Source organism: Heteronotia binoei, chromosome 21 (assembly GCF_032191835.1).
Source record: "Heteronotia binoei isolate CCM8104 ecotype False Entrance Well chromosome 21, APGP_CSIRO_Hbin_v1, whole genome shotgun sequence".
In the NCBI taxonomy this organism is placed as follows: Eukaryota; Metazoa; Chordata; class Lepidosauria; order Squamata; family Gekkonidae; genus Heteronotia; species Heteronotia binoei.
This window is the reverse complement of record NC_083243.1, coordinates 173,143,911-173,161,263: the sequence shown is the minus strand read 5'-3', so window position 1 is coordinate 173,161,263 and position 17,353 is coordinate 173,143,911. Positions and strand designations below refer to the sequence as shown.

Below are 17,353 nucleotides of genomic sequence, written 5' to 3'. Positions count from 1 at the left end.
AACTCACCTCATCTTTACCATGGAAGAGCCATTCACTCCCATTGCTGAGTCTAGAAAAGACAAGAAGCTGAAGCCTTCATATGATCCACCCCAACCCCCCAATTTGGCAGTTAAACTATAATGATCTGCCATTCTAGGTGAGAAGGAGATTTATATCGGAGTGTATAAACACCCACATGTTTCAAGAATCAAAGAATTAATGGAAGTTATCAAAAGACTCGCTGGTTCAACCCTTTCATTCAAAGGCAGCAGCAACCACCCACTCTCTCCAGTTTGTCCTTCTCTTATGTTCTTATAAGGAAGTACTTCTTCACCCAAAGGGTGATTAACATGTGGAATTCACTGCCACAGGAGGTGGTGGCGGCCACAAGCATAGCCACCTTCAAGAGGGGTTTAGATAAAAATATGGAACACAGGTCCATCAGTGGCTATTAGCCACAGTGTGTGTGTATGTATAAAATTTTTTGCCACTGTGTGACACAGAGTGTTGGACTGGATGGTCCATTGGCCTGATCCAACATGGCTTCTCTTATGTTCTTATGTGACACAGAGTGTTGGACTGGATGGGCCATTGGCCTGATCCAACATGGCTTCTCTTATGTGACACAGAGTGTTGGACTGGAGGGGCCATTGGCCTGATCCAATATGGCTTCTCTTATGTTCTTATGTGTCACCCTGCCATCTCATCCTGAATGTGCCACAAGAAGGGAGCACATACATTGCAAGCAAATTGAATACAGGACAAATGGTGCAAGGCTCAGGCAAATGTTTGAATGTATCCACATCTTTAAAAAAAAAATGCCTGGCCAGATTAAGCTAGCTCTGCTGGTGTCAAAAGTATCACTGCAGAGTAAGAGTTGACAGAAAGTCTCTTCCACCTTGAACAACTTTCCCACACCCCTTCCTCCCAGTCTCCCTTTGCACTTCACAAGGAACTCCACTTATGCCCAAGAAGATGGTATTGCTGATGAAGTATACAGAGATCCTATGCCCTGAGGACTGTCTGGGCCTTTGATTTTACAGGCTCTAGAACTCAAAAATATAAAGTTTGAATCCAATGGCACCCTTAAGACCAACAAAGTTTTATTCTAGGTATTAGCTTTGTGTGCCCAAAGCTTATATCAAGAATAACATTTTGTTGGTCTTAAAGGTGCCACTGGATTCAAACTTTGTTCTGCTTTAGACCAACATGGCTACCCACCTGAATCTAAAAAAAGGGAATGTTCTGGTTCGCCCTTACCTCAGCTTGAAGACATGTTTTTTCTTCTTGTAATCAGCAGCTACTTCACAGAAGGCATTCTTCATCTGGAAAGGCTCCTCTCCATGGTAAGGCACACCCAAGGCCAAGCTCTTGGCATCCTTATAAAAGGTCAGTTCACTGTTCCTGAGCACACAGTATAATGTATTCCAGGACCTAGCAGAAAAGCAAATGGCATCTCTTACCACAGCGACTCCGTGGGCTACATTCAATTGCAGGAATTCTTCTAAGGATTCCTACCTAATCCCAGTCAAAGAAAGACAAATGATTGATTCCCTAGTATGAAGAGGGGATTTTCATCCTGATCTTCATCCTGATTACAAGGTGCTGGTTATTACCTTTAAAGCCCTATATGGCCGAGGAGCTGCCTACCTTAGGGACCGTCTCTTCCCCATATATTCCCCAGAGGGGACTACGATCTGGTTCTCAAAACCTATTGGTAATCCCTGGGCCGAAGGAGGCCAAACTGAAAGTCACCAGAGAAAGGGCCTTCTCGATTACAACTCCCCACTGGTGGAACCAATTGCCAGAAGAGGTGCGGGCCTTGCGGAACCTTGCTCAGTTCTGCAAGGCCTGCAAGACTACCCTTTTCCAGCTGTCTTTCACTTAATGTGGAATCTACTGTAGACGGAATACCACCGCCATGGGAAAAAACTGAAAGATGTGTAACATCAAGATTTCAGCACCAAAATGAACTTAGATGGTTTTAATGTATATGGTTTTAAATGTATGATTTATAATATGTATGTACGATTGATGATGTTTTAACCGCTGAAGTGTCTTATGTTATGCTACGTGAGCCGCCCTGAGCCCGCTTCGGTGAGGAAGGCGGGATACAAATTAATTATTATTATCTATAACTAGAAATGTGTGCAGGCAATTTCTAGAGGGATCTTTGGTAGTGCCAGTAAAAATACTAATCTTCAGGTGTTAAGAGGACATGCTATAGGGAATACCCAAGAATGTTAGAATTTTACTGAATATCCCCAAAAGCCATTAATTTTTCCTGGCAGCCTTGATGGGCTGTCCAGGTTGTTCTTTGGGGATATGGTGCAGGGCTATCGGATGAGCTCCTTGTCAAAGGGATGTCCTTGTTTCCCCTATGCTTAGTCTACTTGCAAGTAACCAAATATTACAAAACCATCATCAAGCTCTACTGCTTCCTTATCCAAATGAAAGTAAATCTTTATACAGTGAAGCAATTAGCTCATTTTAGACTCCGGGCTTATGGAGGTTCCCCTTCAGATGGTAATGTCTACTTCAAAAGTAAAGCAATAGCCTGGATTCCCCACATCACCCCTTGCTGAGCTTTGGACCTTGAAATAGCACCACAAACCCCAGCTTTGACAGAAACACTGCCCTCTGAAGCTGCCTCTGGAATTTCTCATTGACCAGAGAAATGGAGCACTAGAATTTAACAACAGTCATTTTTCCTACTGTTTGAGTAATACATGAAGTTGCCTTATATTGAACCAGACCCTTACTGTCTACTGTCAGACGGGCAATGGGGTCTTAGAGATCTTTCACATCACCACTGCCCATTCTCTTTAACCGGAGATGCTGGGAGCTGAACCTGAGGCCTTCTGCATGCTAAACGGATGCTCTACCACTGAGCCACATCCCCTTCCCAAAGCCTGAGAATATGATGGGTAAACATGTCTATTGTGGGGAGGTACTTTTCTAGGCAGGGAAACTATTAGATCTGAGGAGAAAGTAAGAAAATATATATCTGAGGAAAATAATACATTCATAATAGGAAAAAAAAAACCCTGCTGTATTCTAAACAACAAAGAAGATGAATGTTAAATCCTCCCCCCCCCCCCCCCCCACCACCACCACCAACATGCACATATAACCTGAACAAGCTCCCATTCATTCATGTGAGGGGACGTTTTATGTTTAAATAGATTTCTTCCTACACATTCATTCCCTAGTGCCACACGTTGCACACTGTTCGCAAGGTTCCCCCACCTACCCTCAAAGAAAGCTTTCTAGGTGGCATGAGGGACTACGCCACAGAAATGGGATGGGCGGGAAAACTCCATCTGGTTTACAGTCCTTAAGATCCAATTATTTATCTGAAGTTTAAAATAATTATTCAACCCCTGGGTGTAAAAAAGCCTTTTATATTATCTGACATGAGCAGAGATTGCAAAGTGTTATGTCTTAGACTTAGAGGAAAAACGGGTCAGGTCAGATGAGACAGATCCAATGACATGATGGATTGTGTCTTCTCCTCCAACCTGTTCCTCAATACATTTATTAGTTGCTTCTTAGAGTTCACTGCTCTTTCCTCTGAAGAAGCAGCTACCATATCCCAAGTACAAATTAATAACACACATTGTAAACAAATCCCACTGACTGAATGCCTTTAGATGAGCGTAACACCGTACAGGCACAGGCTATCCCTAGTCCTCTGAACATAAAGAAGTGTTTGATGGAGGGCTAAGCAGTTGCCACTTGGTTGGGGCACCACTAAGCTTCCTCAATACTAACCTGTCAATCCACACAATCACAGTGAGAAAATGCTCAACTTCCATGCTCTTCAGGCCTAGTCTTTCCTAACAACTTGTTGATACGGTTCTTGTGATTTAGTTGTCCTACACAGCCCCTCACCTCTCTTTTGGCAGTGCCAGAATGTCTAAGTATCCTCCAGTGATGCCACTGCCACCATTATTTGTCTTGTCCAACACTTGTCCAGTATGCGTATGGGGACTGAACAACAGCAATTCTGCAGAGAGTCTATTTAGGGAATCAAAAAAGCAGTATCATCCCACTAGCCAGACAAACAACTTCACCTGTTGGAAGCCCTCTTGTTGGGTGCCTCTAGATCATGTTTCCTCCCAAGGTACCCCTCAAGTTGTACACTGTGAGATCTGTCCAGCTGTGCAGGAAGGGTTGTTGTTTCATCTATCTCACTCAGAGGGGTCTGGATCACTTTGAACAGCAATTCCTTAGTGGTGGTTTCTTGATTGCCCACTCTGATCTCTGTCTCCGGTAGACTTTCTTCAGGTAGCTCTTCTGGGGCTGTTTCATAAGCTTGCTTCTCATTTTCTTGCACCTGCCATGAAAAGAAGCAAGAGATGGTGTAACTAAAAGCAGAAGTAAGCTGAACAAGATTCTGAGATGTGTGGTTTCTGCCACCATCTGCTAAAAGAATGGGAAGTAATTATATACATTATGCAGAATTAGGTAGTAGAATTGTAGACTACATCATTTCAAACTACAAGTGGAGAACATAGCTTTGAGTTCCTCCAACACAGAAAAACTGCCTTATACTGAGTCAGACCATAGGACTATCAAGGTTGGTATTGTCTGCTCTGACTGGTAGTGATTCTCCAGGGTCTTTGAAGGCTTTCATCTCACCCCTACCAGCTCTGGAGATGCTAGGTATTGAATAAAGGGTCTTCTGCATGCAAGCCAGCTACTCTAGCAATGAGACATGGCCCCCTACAATTTGAGTACTATGAAAGCCCCAGGGCTACACAGGAGATCCCACACTGCTTCCCACATCAGCATTACTCCTACCAGAAACTTAGGCAATGCTGGTGTGAGAGGAGTTGTAATGGGAACTGCTTCCATGTGGTCTTGGGCTCCTCATATGAACAGCTATAGCAGCTCCCACATTGTACACATAATAGAAGCAGAGATTTTCATTCTGAAAAATATAAAGACATAAACGTAGTCGTATACACCGACCCACATGCACACACAGTGGAATTAGGGTTGCCAACTCTAGCTTTGGGAATTCTTGAGAGATTTGATGGTGGTGGTATGGAAACCAGAGTCTGGGGAGGGAAGAGACCTTCACAAGGATGCGCCACTGTACAGCCCACCCTCCATTTCATGCAGGAAAACTAATATCTATAATCCAAAAGAACTCCAGGCCCCACCTGGAATATAGCCATCCCAAAAGAATGAAGTGGTAGAAGCAGACTCACAGCTGGGGTAGAGCCAATGGCTGCACCATCTCCTCAAGAACTCATCTGCCCCATCTAAGGATTTTTTAAAAAAACAACCCCAACATTCAGGCTTTTGCATTTAGAAGCAGTCTTTTTTTTTTTTCCTTTTTAATTAGTGAGAGATATACCCTGCCCCTATTGTTGACAATGATGCAAATTCAACCCATCTAGCCCATCCAGTTGAACTTGCTCAAGATTTCCCCTTAGGCTTCGGGTGGATTTTTCTAGACCATAACAACCCATATCATGCTTAAGTGATCCAGGAAGAAAGACCTCTTTATCTATAATGACTGTGAGTGTAGCAAGGTGCTTAAAAGGAACAGGGTGTAAGATCAGGAAGTTAGCATTAAGATCCGTCTTAAATAAACCATGAGCAGACAGAACCTTCTGTGCTTAAAATTAACTGTTCTAATTAATATTATACAATTTTGAACCTAGCAATTTGTAGAGGCTATCAGCATAGGGGCACAATGATAGGGTTGTAGAATTTTATTGTGTATGCGGAAATAGCTGTTTCCCCCCTCCATTTATTTGAAGACCCACAGGAAATATAGCAGTCCTACATAGCAAGGATGACTGCACCACAGCTCCTGGGCAGAAACTGACTACAGTACTGCAAAGTGCAGATAGATTATCATAATTTTTGAATGCTCTATTACTATAAAAACTGCATACAAAGGAGGCGAAATTGCAGAACATCCGCGCACGGGCCTTCTCTGTTGCAGCTCCGTGCCTGTGGAACCAGCTCCCGGAAGAGGTGTGGGCTCTGCGGGCCTGGACCAATTCCGCAGGGCCTGCAAGACCATCCTTTTTAGGCAGGCCTTCGCAGACTGCTGACAAAGGATGGCCGATCAATCCATCAAAATGACTCTATTTAGTGATCTCTGCCATTACGCAAATGGACAGAATAGCGCCAGGAACAGTACTGTTGCTGTTAAATTATATAAACTGGAATGGTTTTTAAGACATCGTTGATTTAAACTATTGTATAATTTTTAATGCTGTTTTAAAATTACTGTATATTGTATAACTTTTTATCTGAATTTGTTGTTAGCCGCCCTGAGCCTGCCTAGGCGGGGAGGGCAGGATATAAATAAAATTTATTATTATTATATTATTATTATACAAACAGAAAATCAGAACAATGGCCAAAGAAGTGGGAGAGAAAGCCATTCTCTATGCTGTACTAGTTTTCTCATATAGCATTTTTTAAAATATGGAGGCAGACTCAAAACCACACTCCTTTATATTCTTCAGCCGTGCAGTCTATTCTACCGCCCTCCTGATTCCCATCTCATTCTCCAGTACGTGCAGAGTGAAATAGCTTCCATAGTGACTTCAATGCAGTTACAGAAGGAAACAATATGAGGGTAAAACTTTGGATCCGATGGCCCTTGAACAATGATTCTAGCTTAGTTTTTATGTTAATTTTATCTCAAAAGTACTTAAAATTTAATTGTATGCGTGTAGTAATTTCAGCTGACAACCGAGCATATGTAGCTCTTCTTTAATTATAACTATGGCAGTCCTAAGGTCAGAAAGATATCTTGGTTAACATCCCCATCCTTTGAGAGTCTGTGCTGTTAGGGGTTTCAAGGAAAGAGACAAATAGAGGTGGTTTCCCATGGACTGACTGCACAGGAACCTTGGACTTCCTTGGTGTAGGTTCTCCTATAACTTCCAAATATATCATAATGGGGACCTACAAGTTTAACCCAAAAGCACAGGATGTGATGTTTTCCTGCCCACTGCAAGTGGCAGCAAATGAACTGGAAAATGAGGTGGGGATGAGGCAAGAGAATGCTAAATGTTATGAAATCACATTTCTCATCTACCAAATATAACCAGGCACAAGAGGTGGTGGAATATGCGTTGGCAGCACCTCCTGCAACATATTGTTATTTTGTTTAGCTGGATTAAATAATAATTTTCCTTCCCATAGGAATTATTTCATACATGTATGCAGGAGTCTGGCTAAGGGTCTCAACAGTTCTCAGCATTCTAGCCAAATTGTGATTCCCAGAAGTCTTTGGGAGAAGCCTGGACAATAACACTCGAATAAAACAGATTAGTTTTGCAATGAAGCAATACTAAGTCTCAGCATTGTTACTATTGGATAAGCCTCCAGCATTACAAATTCAAGATAATGGAATCATTTCGACAATGCAACAAGAGGAAGAAAGAAAAAGATGCATGATAAACAGTGTAATCCTAAAGAGAGTTACATTCTTCTAAGACCATTGACCTCAGTGGATGTAGAAGAGAGTAATTCTGCTTAGCGTCGAAGTAATATTTTTCCCAGAATCCACCTGGGTTCAATCTTTATTTGTTTTGTAAATGTTTGTGCTGCTTATCCTGGGAAATCTGCCTGGGGTGGCTCACAAAATAACATGAAACATAACATTAAAAGTTATAAAATTAAAACTCAGCATTAAAAACACCAGCCAGAGAATGCTTAAAATGAATTTAACTATTATCAGACCAAAGCACACTATTACATGATTTTAAAATATCTCTCCCTTAATTAAAAGCCTGCATAAGTAAAAATGTTTTGGCTTGGTGCCTAAAAGAAACTATGTGCCAGGCAAGCCTCCAGGGGGAGAGCATTAAGTGCTACTACTGAAAATGCCCCACCTCTGGCTGCCACCTGTCTCCCACTGAAGGTGGGGAGAATAGGGAGCAGGGCTTGTGGGCAAATCTTAACATGTTCGCTGGACAAAATGGGAGTGGTTTGGCTTTCAAATACCTTGGCCCTAAGACATAGGGGCTTTAAGGTAAAACCCAGCACTTTTAGGGTTACCATGTTTCGAAAAACAAAAAAGAGGACATATTTCCCAACTGACCACTTCAAACAAGTGATCACTTTGACAAATCTCGTTCTACTAACTAGGAATACTCCTAACCTTCTAACCTCAAAAGGGAACATTTTCATCAGATTTTTTTTTTTAAGAGCCCAAACAAGGATGGACACACCAAAAAAAGAGGACATCTGGTAACCCTAAGCACTTTGAATTTATGCCTGGAAGCCTATCAGCAGCCAGTGCAGGTCTTTCAGTCTTTCATTGCAAATCTTACAGTCCCCATACCCGGCCTCTGATGCAAAGGTAGCCTTCCTTACAGCACATTATGGTAATATAACCTGAATGTAATCAGAGCACAGAATCACCATGGCCAAGGGTTAACTTATAACTCTTGTTTTTTCTCCTGCAAAAACTGCAGATGCCATGTGAAATTCAGGTTGTATGAAATCGCTATCACAAATCTATGACGGAGGCATCCTTATTACATGAGAACAAAAGACAGTCTGATTCACAAATAAGCCATACAGCTTTGGGTGGCCAAGGTGAGAGTGGGTCTTCCTGAAGACAGGAAGTGGAGTCTACTGGGATGTGGGGTGGGGGCCAAAAATAAAACTGAGGAGCTGATTGAGGAAGGAAACCATTTTCATTACACAAACCTGGAAGAGGAGCACACAGACCTGAGATAACCCAGGCTAGCCCAATCTTGTCAGATCTCAGAAGCTATGCAGGGTCAGCCCTGGCTAGTATTTGGATGAGAGGCCTCTACAGAATACCAGGGCCTTGATGCAGAAGAAGGCAATGGCAAATCACCCCTGAGCGTCTCTTGCCATGAAAACTCCATGGGGTCACTGTAAGTCAGCTGTGACTTGAGAGCAAAACGAGGCTGCTGGTCATGGTGACTAAGGGGAATCTCCACATTTGGAGGCACTAAACCTTTGCATTCCAAAGCCACTATATCAGAGGGAAGACTTGGTCTCTATGCCCTGTGGATGGCCCTCCAGAGGAACTGGTTGGCCACTGTGTGAGACGGGATGCTGGACTAGATGGACCATTGGTCTGATCCTGCAGAGTATTTCTTAAACAGAAGAAGAAAAAGAGGAAGGGGCCATCACAGCACGAGAGAGCAACCATGAGCGTTTGGTTCTCAGAAAACAAGGGAGAATCCCCAAATACTGAAACTAAAGTAATGGATGAACCAGAATTAATGCAAGTTAAAGATCTCTCTTGTTTCTAGCTTAAGAGAGAAGTATAATGCCAAAAAAGAGGACATACATTTATTCCAGTTTTTTTATACCCTTGCTCAGCCTGTTGTGTTTGCCTATTCAGCATGTGGTTTTAACTTATAATTATTTGAGTCCTATCTGTATAAACCAAATTGAGTCCATACTTTCCAGGAGTCTGCTGCTGTAAAGCCTGACGCATCTAGAGAGCTCATTGATGAGAGATTGGTCCCCACTGTAGCAACTTAGGGAGAGAAGTGCTAAGGACTTTTAAGGCAGTGGTCCCCAACCTTTTTGGGACCAGGGAAAACCTTGCCCAGGTTGCCCGAAGGTATGGGTTGGGTTGTCATCAGTACGCTGATGACACCCAGCTCTATCTGCTTATGGACGGCCGACCTGCCTGCGCCCCAGAAAGTTTGGACCAGGTGTTACAGGCTGTGGGTAAGTGGCTCAGGCTGAGTGGGCTGAGACTAAACCCGGTGAAGACAGAGGTCCTTTGCTTGGGCCGTCGTGGCCTGGGAGGGGAAATCCCCCTGCCAGTTTTTGATGGTGCACCACTGATAGCGGCGCACAAGGTCAAGAGTTTGGGGGTACTATTGGAGCCTTCCTTAACGATGGAGGCTCAAATAGCAGCTACTGCTAAGTCCGCATTCTTCCATCTTAGGCGGGCGAGGCAGTTGGCTCCTTTCCTGGAACATGATGATCTAGCAATGGTGATTCATGCAACTGTCACCTCGAGGTTGGACTACTGCAATGCCCTCTACATGGGGCTGCCCTTGTGCCGAACCCGGAAGCTGCAGTTAGTGCAGAATTCCGCTGCCCGGCTGTTATAAGGGCTCCCAAGATGGGAGCACATTCGGCCGGGGCTCCGGAGTCTGCACTGGCTGCTGATAATATACCGAGTCCGATACAAGGTGCTGGTTATTACCTTTAAAGCCCTATATGGCCTAGGACCTGCCTACCTTAGGGACCGTCTCTCTCTCCACATGTTCCCCAGAGAGTACTGAGATCGGGCTCTCAAAATCTGCTTGCTATCCCGGGGCCAAAGAAGGCCCCCGTCTGAAATCCACCAGGGACAGGGCCTTTTCTGTAACGGCTCCTTGCTGGTGGAACCAGCTGCAGGAAGTGGTGAGGGCCCTGCAGGACCTTGGTCAGTTCCGCAGGGCCTGTAAGACAGCCCTCTTCCGGCTGGCCTATAATTAACTGGCATTAGAAATTCTATAGAAGGTTCAGTGTAGTATTTTGATAGATCGCTGTTTAAATGTTTTATTATTTTACTGTTTTAACTGTTGTAATTGATGTATTTTAAATTTAAAATTCTATGTTAGATTTTATATGTTGTGAGCCGCCCTGAGCCACTTCGGTGGGAAGGGCGGGATATAAATTGAAATAAACTTAAACAATTTTGTGGAAGACAATTTTTCCATGGGCTGGGGTGGGGGAGGGAGCGATGGTTTCAGGATGATACATCTGTGCACTTTATTTTTATTAGTTTGGTGTAGTAGTTAAGTGTGTGAACTCTTATCTGGGAGAACTGGGTTTGATTTCCCTCTCCTCCACTTGCAGCTGCTGGAATGGCCTTGGGTCAGTCACAGCTCTTGAAGAGTTGTCCTTGAAAGGGCAGCTTTTGTGAGAGCTCTCTCAGGCCCACCTACCTCACAGCGTGTATGTTGTGGGAGAGGAAGATAAAGGAGATTGTAAGCCGCTCTGAGATTCAGAGTGGAGGGCAGGCTATAAATCCAGTGTATTAGTATTATTATTATTACATTGTAATATATAATGAAATAATTACACAGCTCATGGCCCGGTTGCTAACAGGCTACAGACTGGTAATAGCCCAGGGGTTGGGGGCCCCTGTTTTAAGGGACTAAATGCAAAAGGAGCCTGGGTACAGATTCCTGGGTTGGACAAAGCCTCTGAGAATTGATATGCTGGTGACAGTGGTATATCCTGGGGAAGGGGCGGGGGGAAGTGAAGGAAAATGAACTTTGTTGGAGTCTAGTAGCTGAGGGCTAGAGTTGGCTTGGCCATTTCCTCATTCACTATCATACAGAAACCAGATCCGGCAATCACCATCACACCACACCCACTGCCAAGCACACATGAATGTCTTCAGTAATGCTGACACAGCTTTGATTTAAGAGGAGATAACTGGTATGAATACTCAAAATCAATGACATGGTGCCAATGGCAGGCGACAGATTCCTGCATTTTCAGCAATCCTGAATTATATAAAGAAGTAATGCCCACACTGGTACGTACCTATCTTGCAAAAATCTCCCTTTACCTTTCGAAATACAGTAACAAAGTCTGCCCCCTTCGAGGGACTTTTGTCTCATAATTTGTTGTGTAAATAGATGCTATAATGGGTTGCTATTTAAAAAGTTACACAATTAATATTGCCAGGGCTGCTTCACACGTGACAAGTACAGGTGTCTATTTCACTGTGCCGAACAAAGCTTTCTCCTAGGAGACCAATCTAGTCCAACTGTTTTTGTCAAACATGCAGTGTGATGGCGAGGACCATGTAATTACCTACACCCCAGCGTTTCATCATCCGCAAACTGGGTCTTGCATAAAACAAAGTAGGAGTTCAGTAGCACCTTTAAGACCAACAAAGTTTTATTCAGAATGCAAACTTTCGTATGCATGCATACTTCATCAGACAATGGAATGGGGTACCGTAAGCAGAATCATTCTGACATGTTACTGTTTTATTGGTTTCCCATGCAGATGCTATCCAGACCAAACGTTCTTTCCGTTTGTTAATTTTGCCATTGGATACTAACTTTGTACCACTGTGCATTCTTAACAACTCCCCACCAGCTATATGTAGCTCTGCTTACTGTACCCCATTCCTTTGTCTGATGAAGTCTGCATGTATACGAAAGCTTACATTCTGAATAAAACTTTGTTCATCTTAAAGGTGCTACTGGACTCCTACTTTGTTTTGTTGCTTCAGACCAACATGGCTGCCCCCCTGGATCTATCTACATGGGTCTTGCATAGTAAAAGATGCTGTGATCCTACTGGATCAGGTCACTTGGACAGATCAAGTCTGATCTTGTTGTGAGTAATGCTGAGGCATCTGGCCTAAATAGCCCAGTTTGGCTAAAGCTCATCCATACCTGGGAGCTAAGTAGGGTCTGCGGTGGTCAGTACTTGGATGGGGTTGCTATGCGTTGGATGACAAAGACAAATCATCTCTGATCATCTCTTGCCTACAATACCCCGTAGTTGGCATTGCCATGAATCAGGTGCAACTCGATGGCACATTTTTCTTCTTCCTTGATGACAAATGCAAGAGTTATCTCAGGCTGCCTTGGGAGTTTGATAACGTTACCAGGCCAGTGTAAGCGGTTTACTGAAAAGCTGTTGGGGCTTAGGTGAGGAAACGTTACCAGGCCAGTGTAAGAGGTTTACTGAAAAGCTGTTGGGGCTTGGGTGAGGAAACGTTACCAGGCCAGTGTAAAAGGTTTACTGAAAAGCTGCTGGGGCTTAGGTGAGGAAACGTTACCAGCATAGTGTAAGAGGTTTACTGAAAAGCTGTTGGGGCTTGGGTGAGGAAACGTTACCAGGCCAGTGTAAGAGGTTTACTGAAAAGCTGTTGGGGCTTAGGTGAGGAAACGTTACCAGCACCGTGTAAGAGGTTTACTGAAAAGCTGTTGGGGCTTGGGTGAGGAAACGTTACCAGGCCAGTGTAAGAGGTTTACTGAAAAGCTGTTGGGGCTTAGGTGAGGAAATGTTACCAGGCCAGTGTAAAAGGTTTACTGAAAAGCTGTTGGGGCTTGGGTGAGGAAACGTTACCAGGCCAGTGTGAGAGGTTTACTGAAAAGCTGTTGGGGCTTGGGTGAGGAAACGTTACCAGGCCAGTGTAAGCGGTTTACTGAAAAGCTGTTGGGGCTTAGGTGAGGAAACGTTACCAGCACAGTGTAAGAGGTTTACTGAAAAGCTGTTGGGGCTTGGGTGAGGAAACGTTACCAGCACAGTGTAAGAGGTTTACTGAAAAGCTGTTGGGGCTTGGGTGAGGAAACGTTACCAGCACCGTGTAAGAGGTTTACTGAAAAGCTGCTGGGGCTTGGGTGAGGAAACGTTGCCAGGCCAGTGTAAGAGGTTTACTGAAAAGCTGCTGGGGCTTGGGTGAGGAAACGTTACCAGGCCAGTGTAAGAGGTTTACTGAAAAGCTGTTGGGGCTTGGGTGAGGAAACGTTACCAGGCCAGTGTAAGAGGTTTACTGAAAAGCTGCTGGGGCTTAGGTGAGGAAACGTTACCAGGCCAGTGTAAGAGGTTTACTGAAAAGCTGTTGGGGCTTGGGTGAGGAAACGTTACCAGGCCAGTGTAAGAGGTTTACTGAAAAGCTGCTGGGGCTTAGGTGAGGAAACGTTACCAGGCCAGTGTAAGAGGTTTACTGAAAAGCTGTTGGGGCTTAGGTGAGGAAACGTTACCAGGCCAGCGTAAGAGGTTTACTGAAAAGCTGTTGGGGCTTAGGTGAGGAAACGTTACCAGGCCAGTGTAAGAGGTTTACTGAAAAGCTGTTGGGGCTTGGGTGAGGAAACGTTACCAGGCCAGTGTAAGAGGTTTACTGAAAAGCTGTTGGGGCTTAGGTGAGGATACAGAAGCGGCAACATACAAGACCTAGTTAAGAAGATCCAGGAGAGAAACAGGCTTCCAGGTGTGCAACCAATGTTGATGCAGCTTGATGTGCATCAACATATGTTCATCTGGGCCCCATTTAATTGAATGGATGTAAGTTGTGATGCAGATAGGGGAAATGATCACCAGGAAGGTTGCTAAAATAGCGTACATTATAATGTGTTGGTTTTTATTTTTGCAAATAGCTGGGGAAAACAAGAGTCAATTAAAAAATTCATTCACCAACGACCCCCTTGTGAGTCTACAACTGATATTCTCCATCTCCCAAGGCCAGCACCATCCCCAGGCTCAATCTCTCTATATGGTACTATTAGAATGAGATCATTAACTCTATGCACAGTGTGCCTGTTGACTAGGCTGCTATAGCTCAATCAGACACCTGATGGGCAGCTGCAGGGCATCAGTCCTTGGCCTTTGAGCAGATTCTGAAAACATCACCTCTTTGTTGATACTGTGTGTGTGTGGACCCATCTTGAATTTTGGCATCTCTGTAGTGGCATTCAGTGGTACACGCTAGTGCCAAGGCAGACTGTACAGATATTCCATATCCTCCAATGAACCTCTCACAAAAGAGTTGTAAAAAAGGATAGTTAAGTCACACACATGAGAAAGACCATCCTTTATATATAATGAAAACCCCTTCACCTTGGCAAATCTGAGCTCCCTCATTGGTTGGGACTGTGTTGCATCAACCTTTGGCTAACAGAAGCTGTTGGACCTCACCTCCACGAATATAACTCCCTTTTAAAGCCATCATGGCCGTCACTGAATCCATTGGCAGTGTATTTCACAGTTTTATTGTTGAGTAAAGAAGTATTTCCTTTTGGCTGTCTTGAACCTGTTTCCCAACAATTTCATTGAGTGCCCTCAAAATTTAGTATTATAAAAGAGGGAAAACCGGCTCTGTCCATCCACTTCCTCTGCTTTGTACATAATTATATAAACTTTCATGTCTCCCCTTAGCAATCTTTTAAAATTTTCAGACTCTCCAGCTTTTTTTTCATATGAGCTCCAAGCTTCCAACCCCCAAATCGTCATGTTTTGCCCTCCTTCAAACTTTTTCCAGCTCTGAAATATTCTTTTGCATGTTCATATGAACACTCTGTCCTTCTTACTAAGTCTTCACTGTACTTGTCCCTGTTTTGGTTCTATTCTTTTGGACTGTCCAAGATTTCCCAGCATAGTAGTTTTCAGTGCTGTGACAGAAATACCTCAAAGTCAATTATCTGGGCTATAAGAGCTCTAGCTGTGCTTTCTTTTCCTCTCGACCCGTGGCTTCTTGGAAAATCACAATGAACAATGCAAAAGATGGAACACGGAGTGAAACAATCACATGTATGCTTCAAAACATAGGAAGGTTCAAATGCAATTGTAAACCCAGCACCACTGCATTTAGAACTGGCCTTTTGTTTTTCATATGCATCTTCCAGCTATAGGAGAAGGGCTGAGAAATGGCATGTGTGATTTTGGCTGCAGCCCCAGTGCTGTTTTGTCTCCAATAGAATCTCAGCTTTGTGAACCATTGTGCAGAAATCTGCTTTCTAAGCAGCATTCAGTCTGCTGTGGAGTATCTTGTTCATACACGTGGTCACCTCTTTGAAAGGCCTGCAGAGTGAATGATCACAGTAAATAGGACCCAGAGGAGCAGCCAAGCCTCAAGGGACTTAAGAAAAATGACTTCCAAATTGCCTGTGAAACAAAATGCTTTTGGATGGTGAAATAGAACAAAACAACAGGTGGATGCTGTGATTTACTGCAAACCAAATGTAGTGTCTTCCATACAAACTCTATTGTCATCATCATCTCTGGTAACAGCCATCACCAAATTCAAAAAAACAAACAACACAGGTGGAGAAAAACTATAATCAGGCGTGAAAAGGGACATATGAGGTGTGATGCTTTTGTTTTGCCACTCTTAAAAACTCTGTTCTAGGCCTTCTGCTCTTATGTAGAATAGTAGAACTGTTATTTTTTTTAAGCTGCCTTGATAATTTCTGTTAAAGTCTGAAAGATGAGGTACAAATTTGTGTAACAAATACATTTTAAGAAACAGTGAATCTTTCAATGATTGCCACAGGTTCCATGCTGTTATCAGAAGAAGTTGTCATCAAGTCTGAACAAACAGTTTAAGGGATCTCAGAATGCCCTGAAGAGGCTGTCCTTTAAAGCCTTACAGCGGGAATTAACAGAAATTTGTCTGTGCAAAGGCTCATAATGCTGGGTGTTTAGGAAGGAACTTTCTCAAGTACAGCCAAGGCAGGACTGGCAAGAGGTTCACGTATTCTGAAGCTCAAAGACAGAGGCAACAGTGCATGAGAAGAAACACAAGGGGATGAAAGGCACAGAGTAAGAAGGGAGTGTTCCGATGCCATATCCAGTAAAGGCCTTAGATGTGTAAAAAACAGGTGCTACTGAAAAAGAAATCTGAGCAATAAGTATCTTATTGCTTGATCCTGTTTGATCCTGTTTTCATTATTTGAATTTAAAAAAAAAACTTTTATCTTTAAATAATAAAATGGAAGCAACAGAACACAAAACGGGTTTTCCAGGATGTCATCAGAGAACGGTACAAATAGTCTAAGATAAAAAAGAAAACTGGGATAACTGCAAAGGAAGCCAGTAGTGAAAGAAAAAGAGACAGAAGGCAGAGAAGTAAACACTGGCATAGAGAAGCACAAAGGCTTGCATGAGAAAAAATATTTCCTCCCCCCCCCCTCGCAAAGTTTCTTGAAGTTTTTCAGAAATAGCAGAAAAATCTGCCAGCAGCAAGGCCTGTCTGTAGATCACCTGATCTTGTGCTGGTAACAAAAGTGGCATATAACATCATGTGGAAAGAAAGGCGTATTCATTGTACATTAAGTTCCTGATGCAGAGATAGTTTGTTTAGAGTATTGTAGAGATAAACTTCAGTGGTCAGAATATATAGATATATGTGGGATGTGAGTGAATACGTAAGTATGCATGTGCAGGACAGAGATTACCATGCCTAAACAATTGTCCCTAAAACTCCATAGTAAGCCTTTTAAGAACCAAGACAATATTTATTGCTTGCATTTTGCTGCTCTTGCTTAGAGTAGCTTTGCCTATGTATTCTGGTTGTGTTTTGTGTATATGTGATGCTCCTTTATCATGCAGAGAAGCACATGGAGAGTGAACCCAACATTCATGTGGAAAACACTCATTTTTTTTAAAAAAAAAGAAATTCCTGTGGTGATATCATAATGAATATCCCAACAATCCTTTCCTTCTGATTCTGTGAAAGCATCTGCAAGACACATAGTATTAACAATGCATATAAAGCAAAGTTCTCTGCACAGAACGTAACAGTTCTGGCTCTTTTAAGAAACATAAAAGTAATGGCACACTCTGCTGTGATAATCCTTCTCTTCCTGCACAAAATTGTAAAATCTGCCTAAATTTTCCCACTATACTCACACGATAGGATGAAAGCATATTCTG

General features: G+C 43.2%; 1 protein-coding gene across 1 annotated transcript in view; it reads right to left on the bottom strand.

Annotated features, from left to right (window-relative positions):
- The window catches only part of SPTB (spectrin beta, erythrocytic), a 206,409-nt gene that overhangs the window by 5,592 nt on the left and 183,464 nt on the right, over positions 1-17,353 (bottom strand). Inside the window, exons 33-35 of the mRNA XM_060262547.1 lie at positions 4,057-4,319; positions 1,241-1,414; positions 8-50 (exon numbers count right to left, since the gene is read on the bottom strand). Coding sequence (XP_060118530.1) covers positions 8-50; positions 1,241-1,414; positions 4,057-4,319 — 480 coding nt within the window. The remainder of the gene's footprint in view (positions 1-7; positions 51-1,240; positions 1,415-4,056; positions 4,320-17,353) is intronic.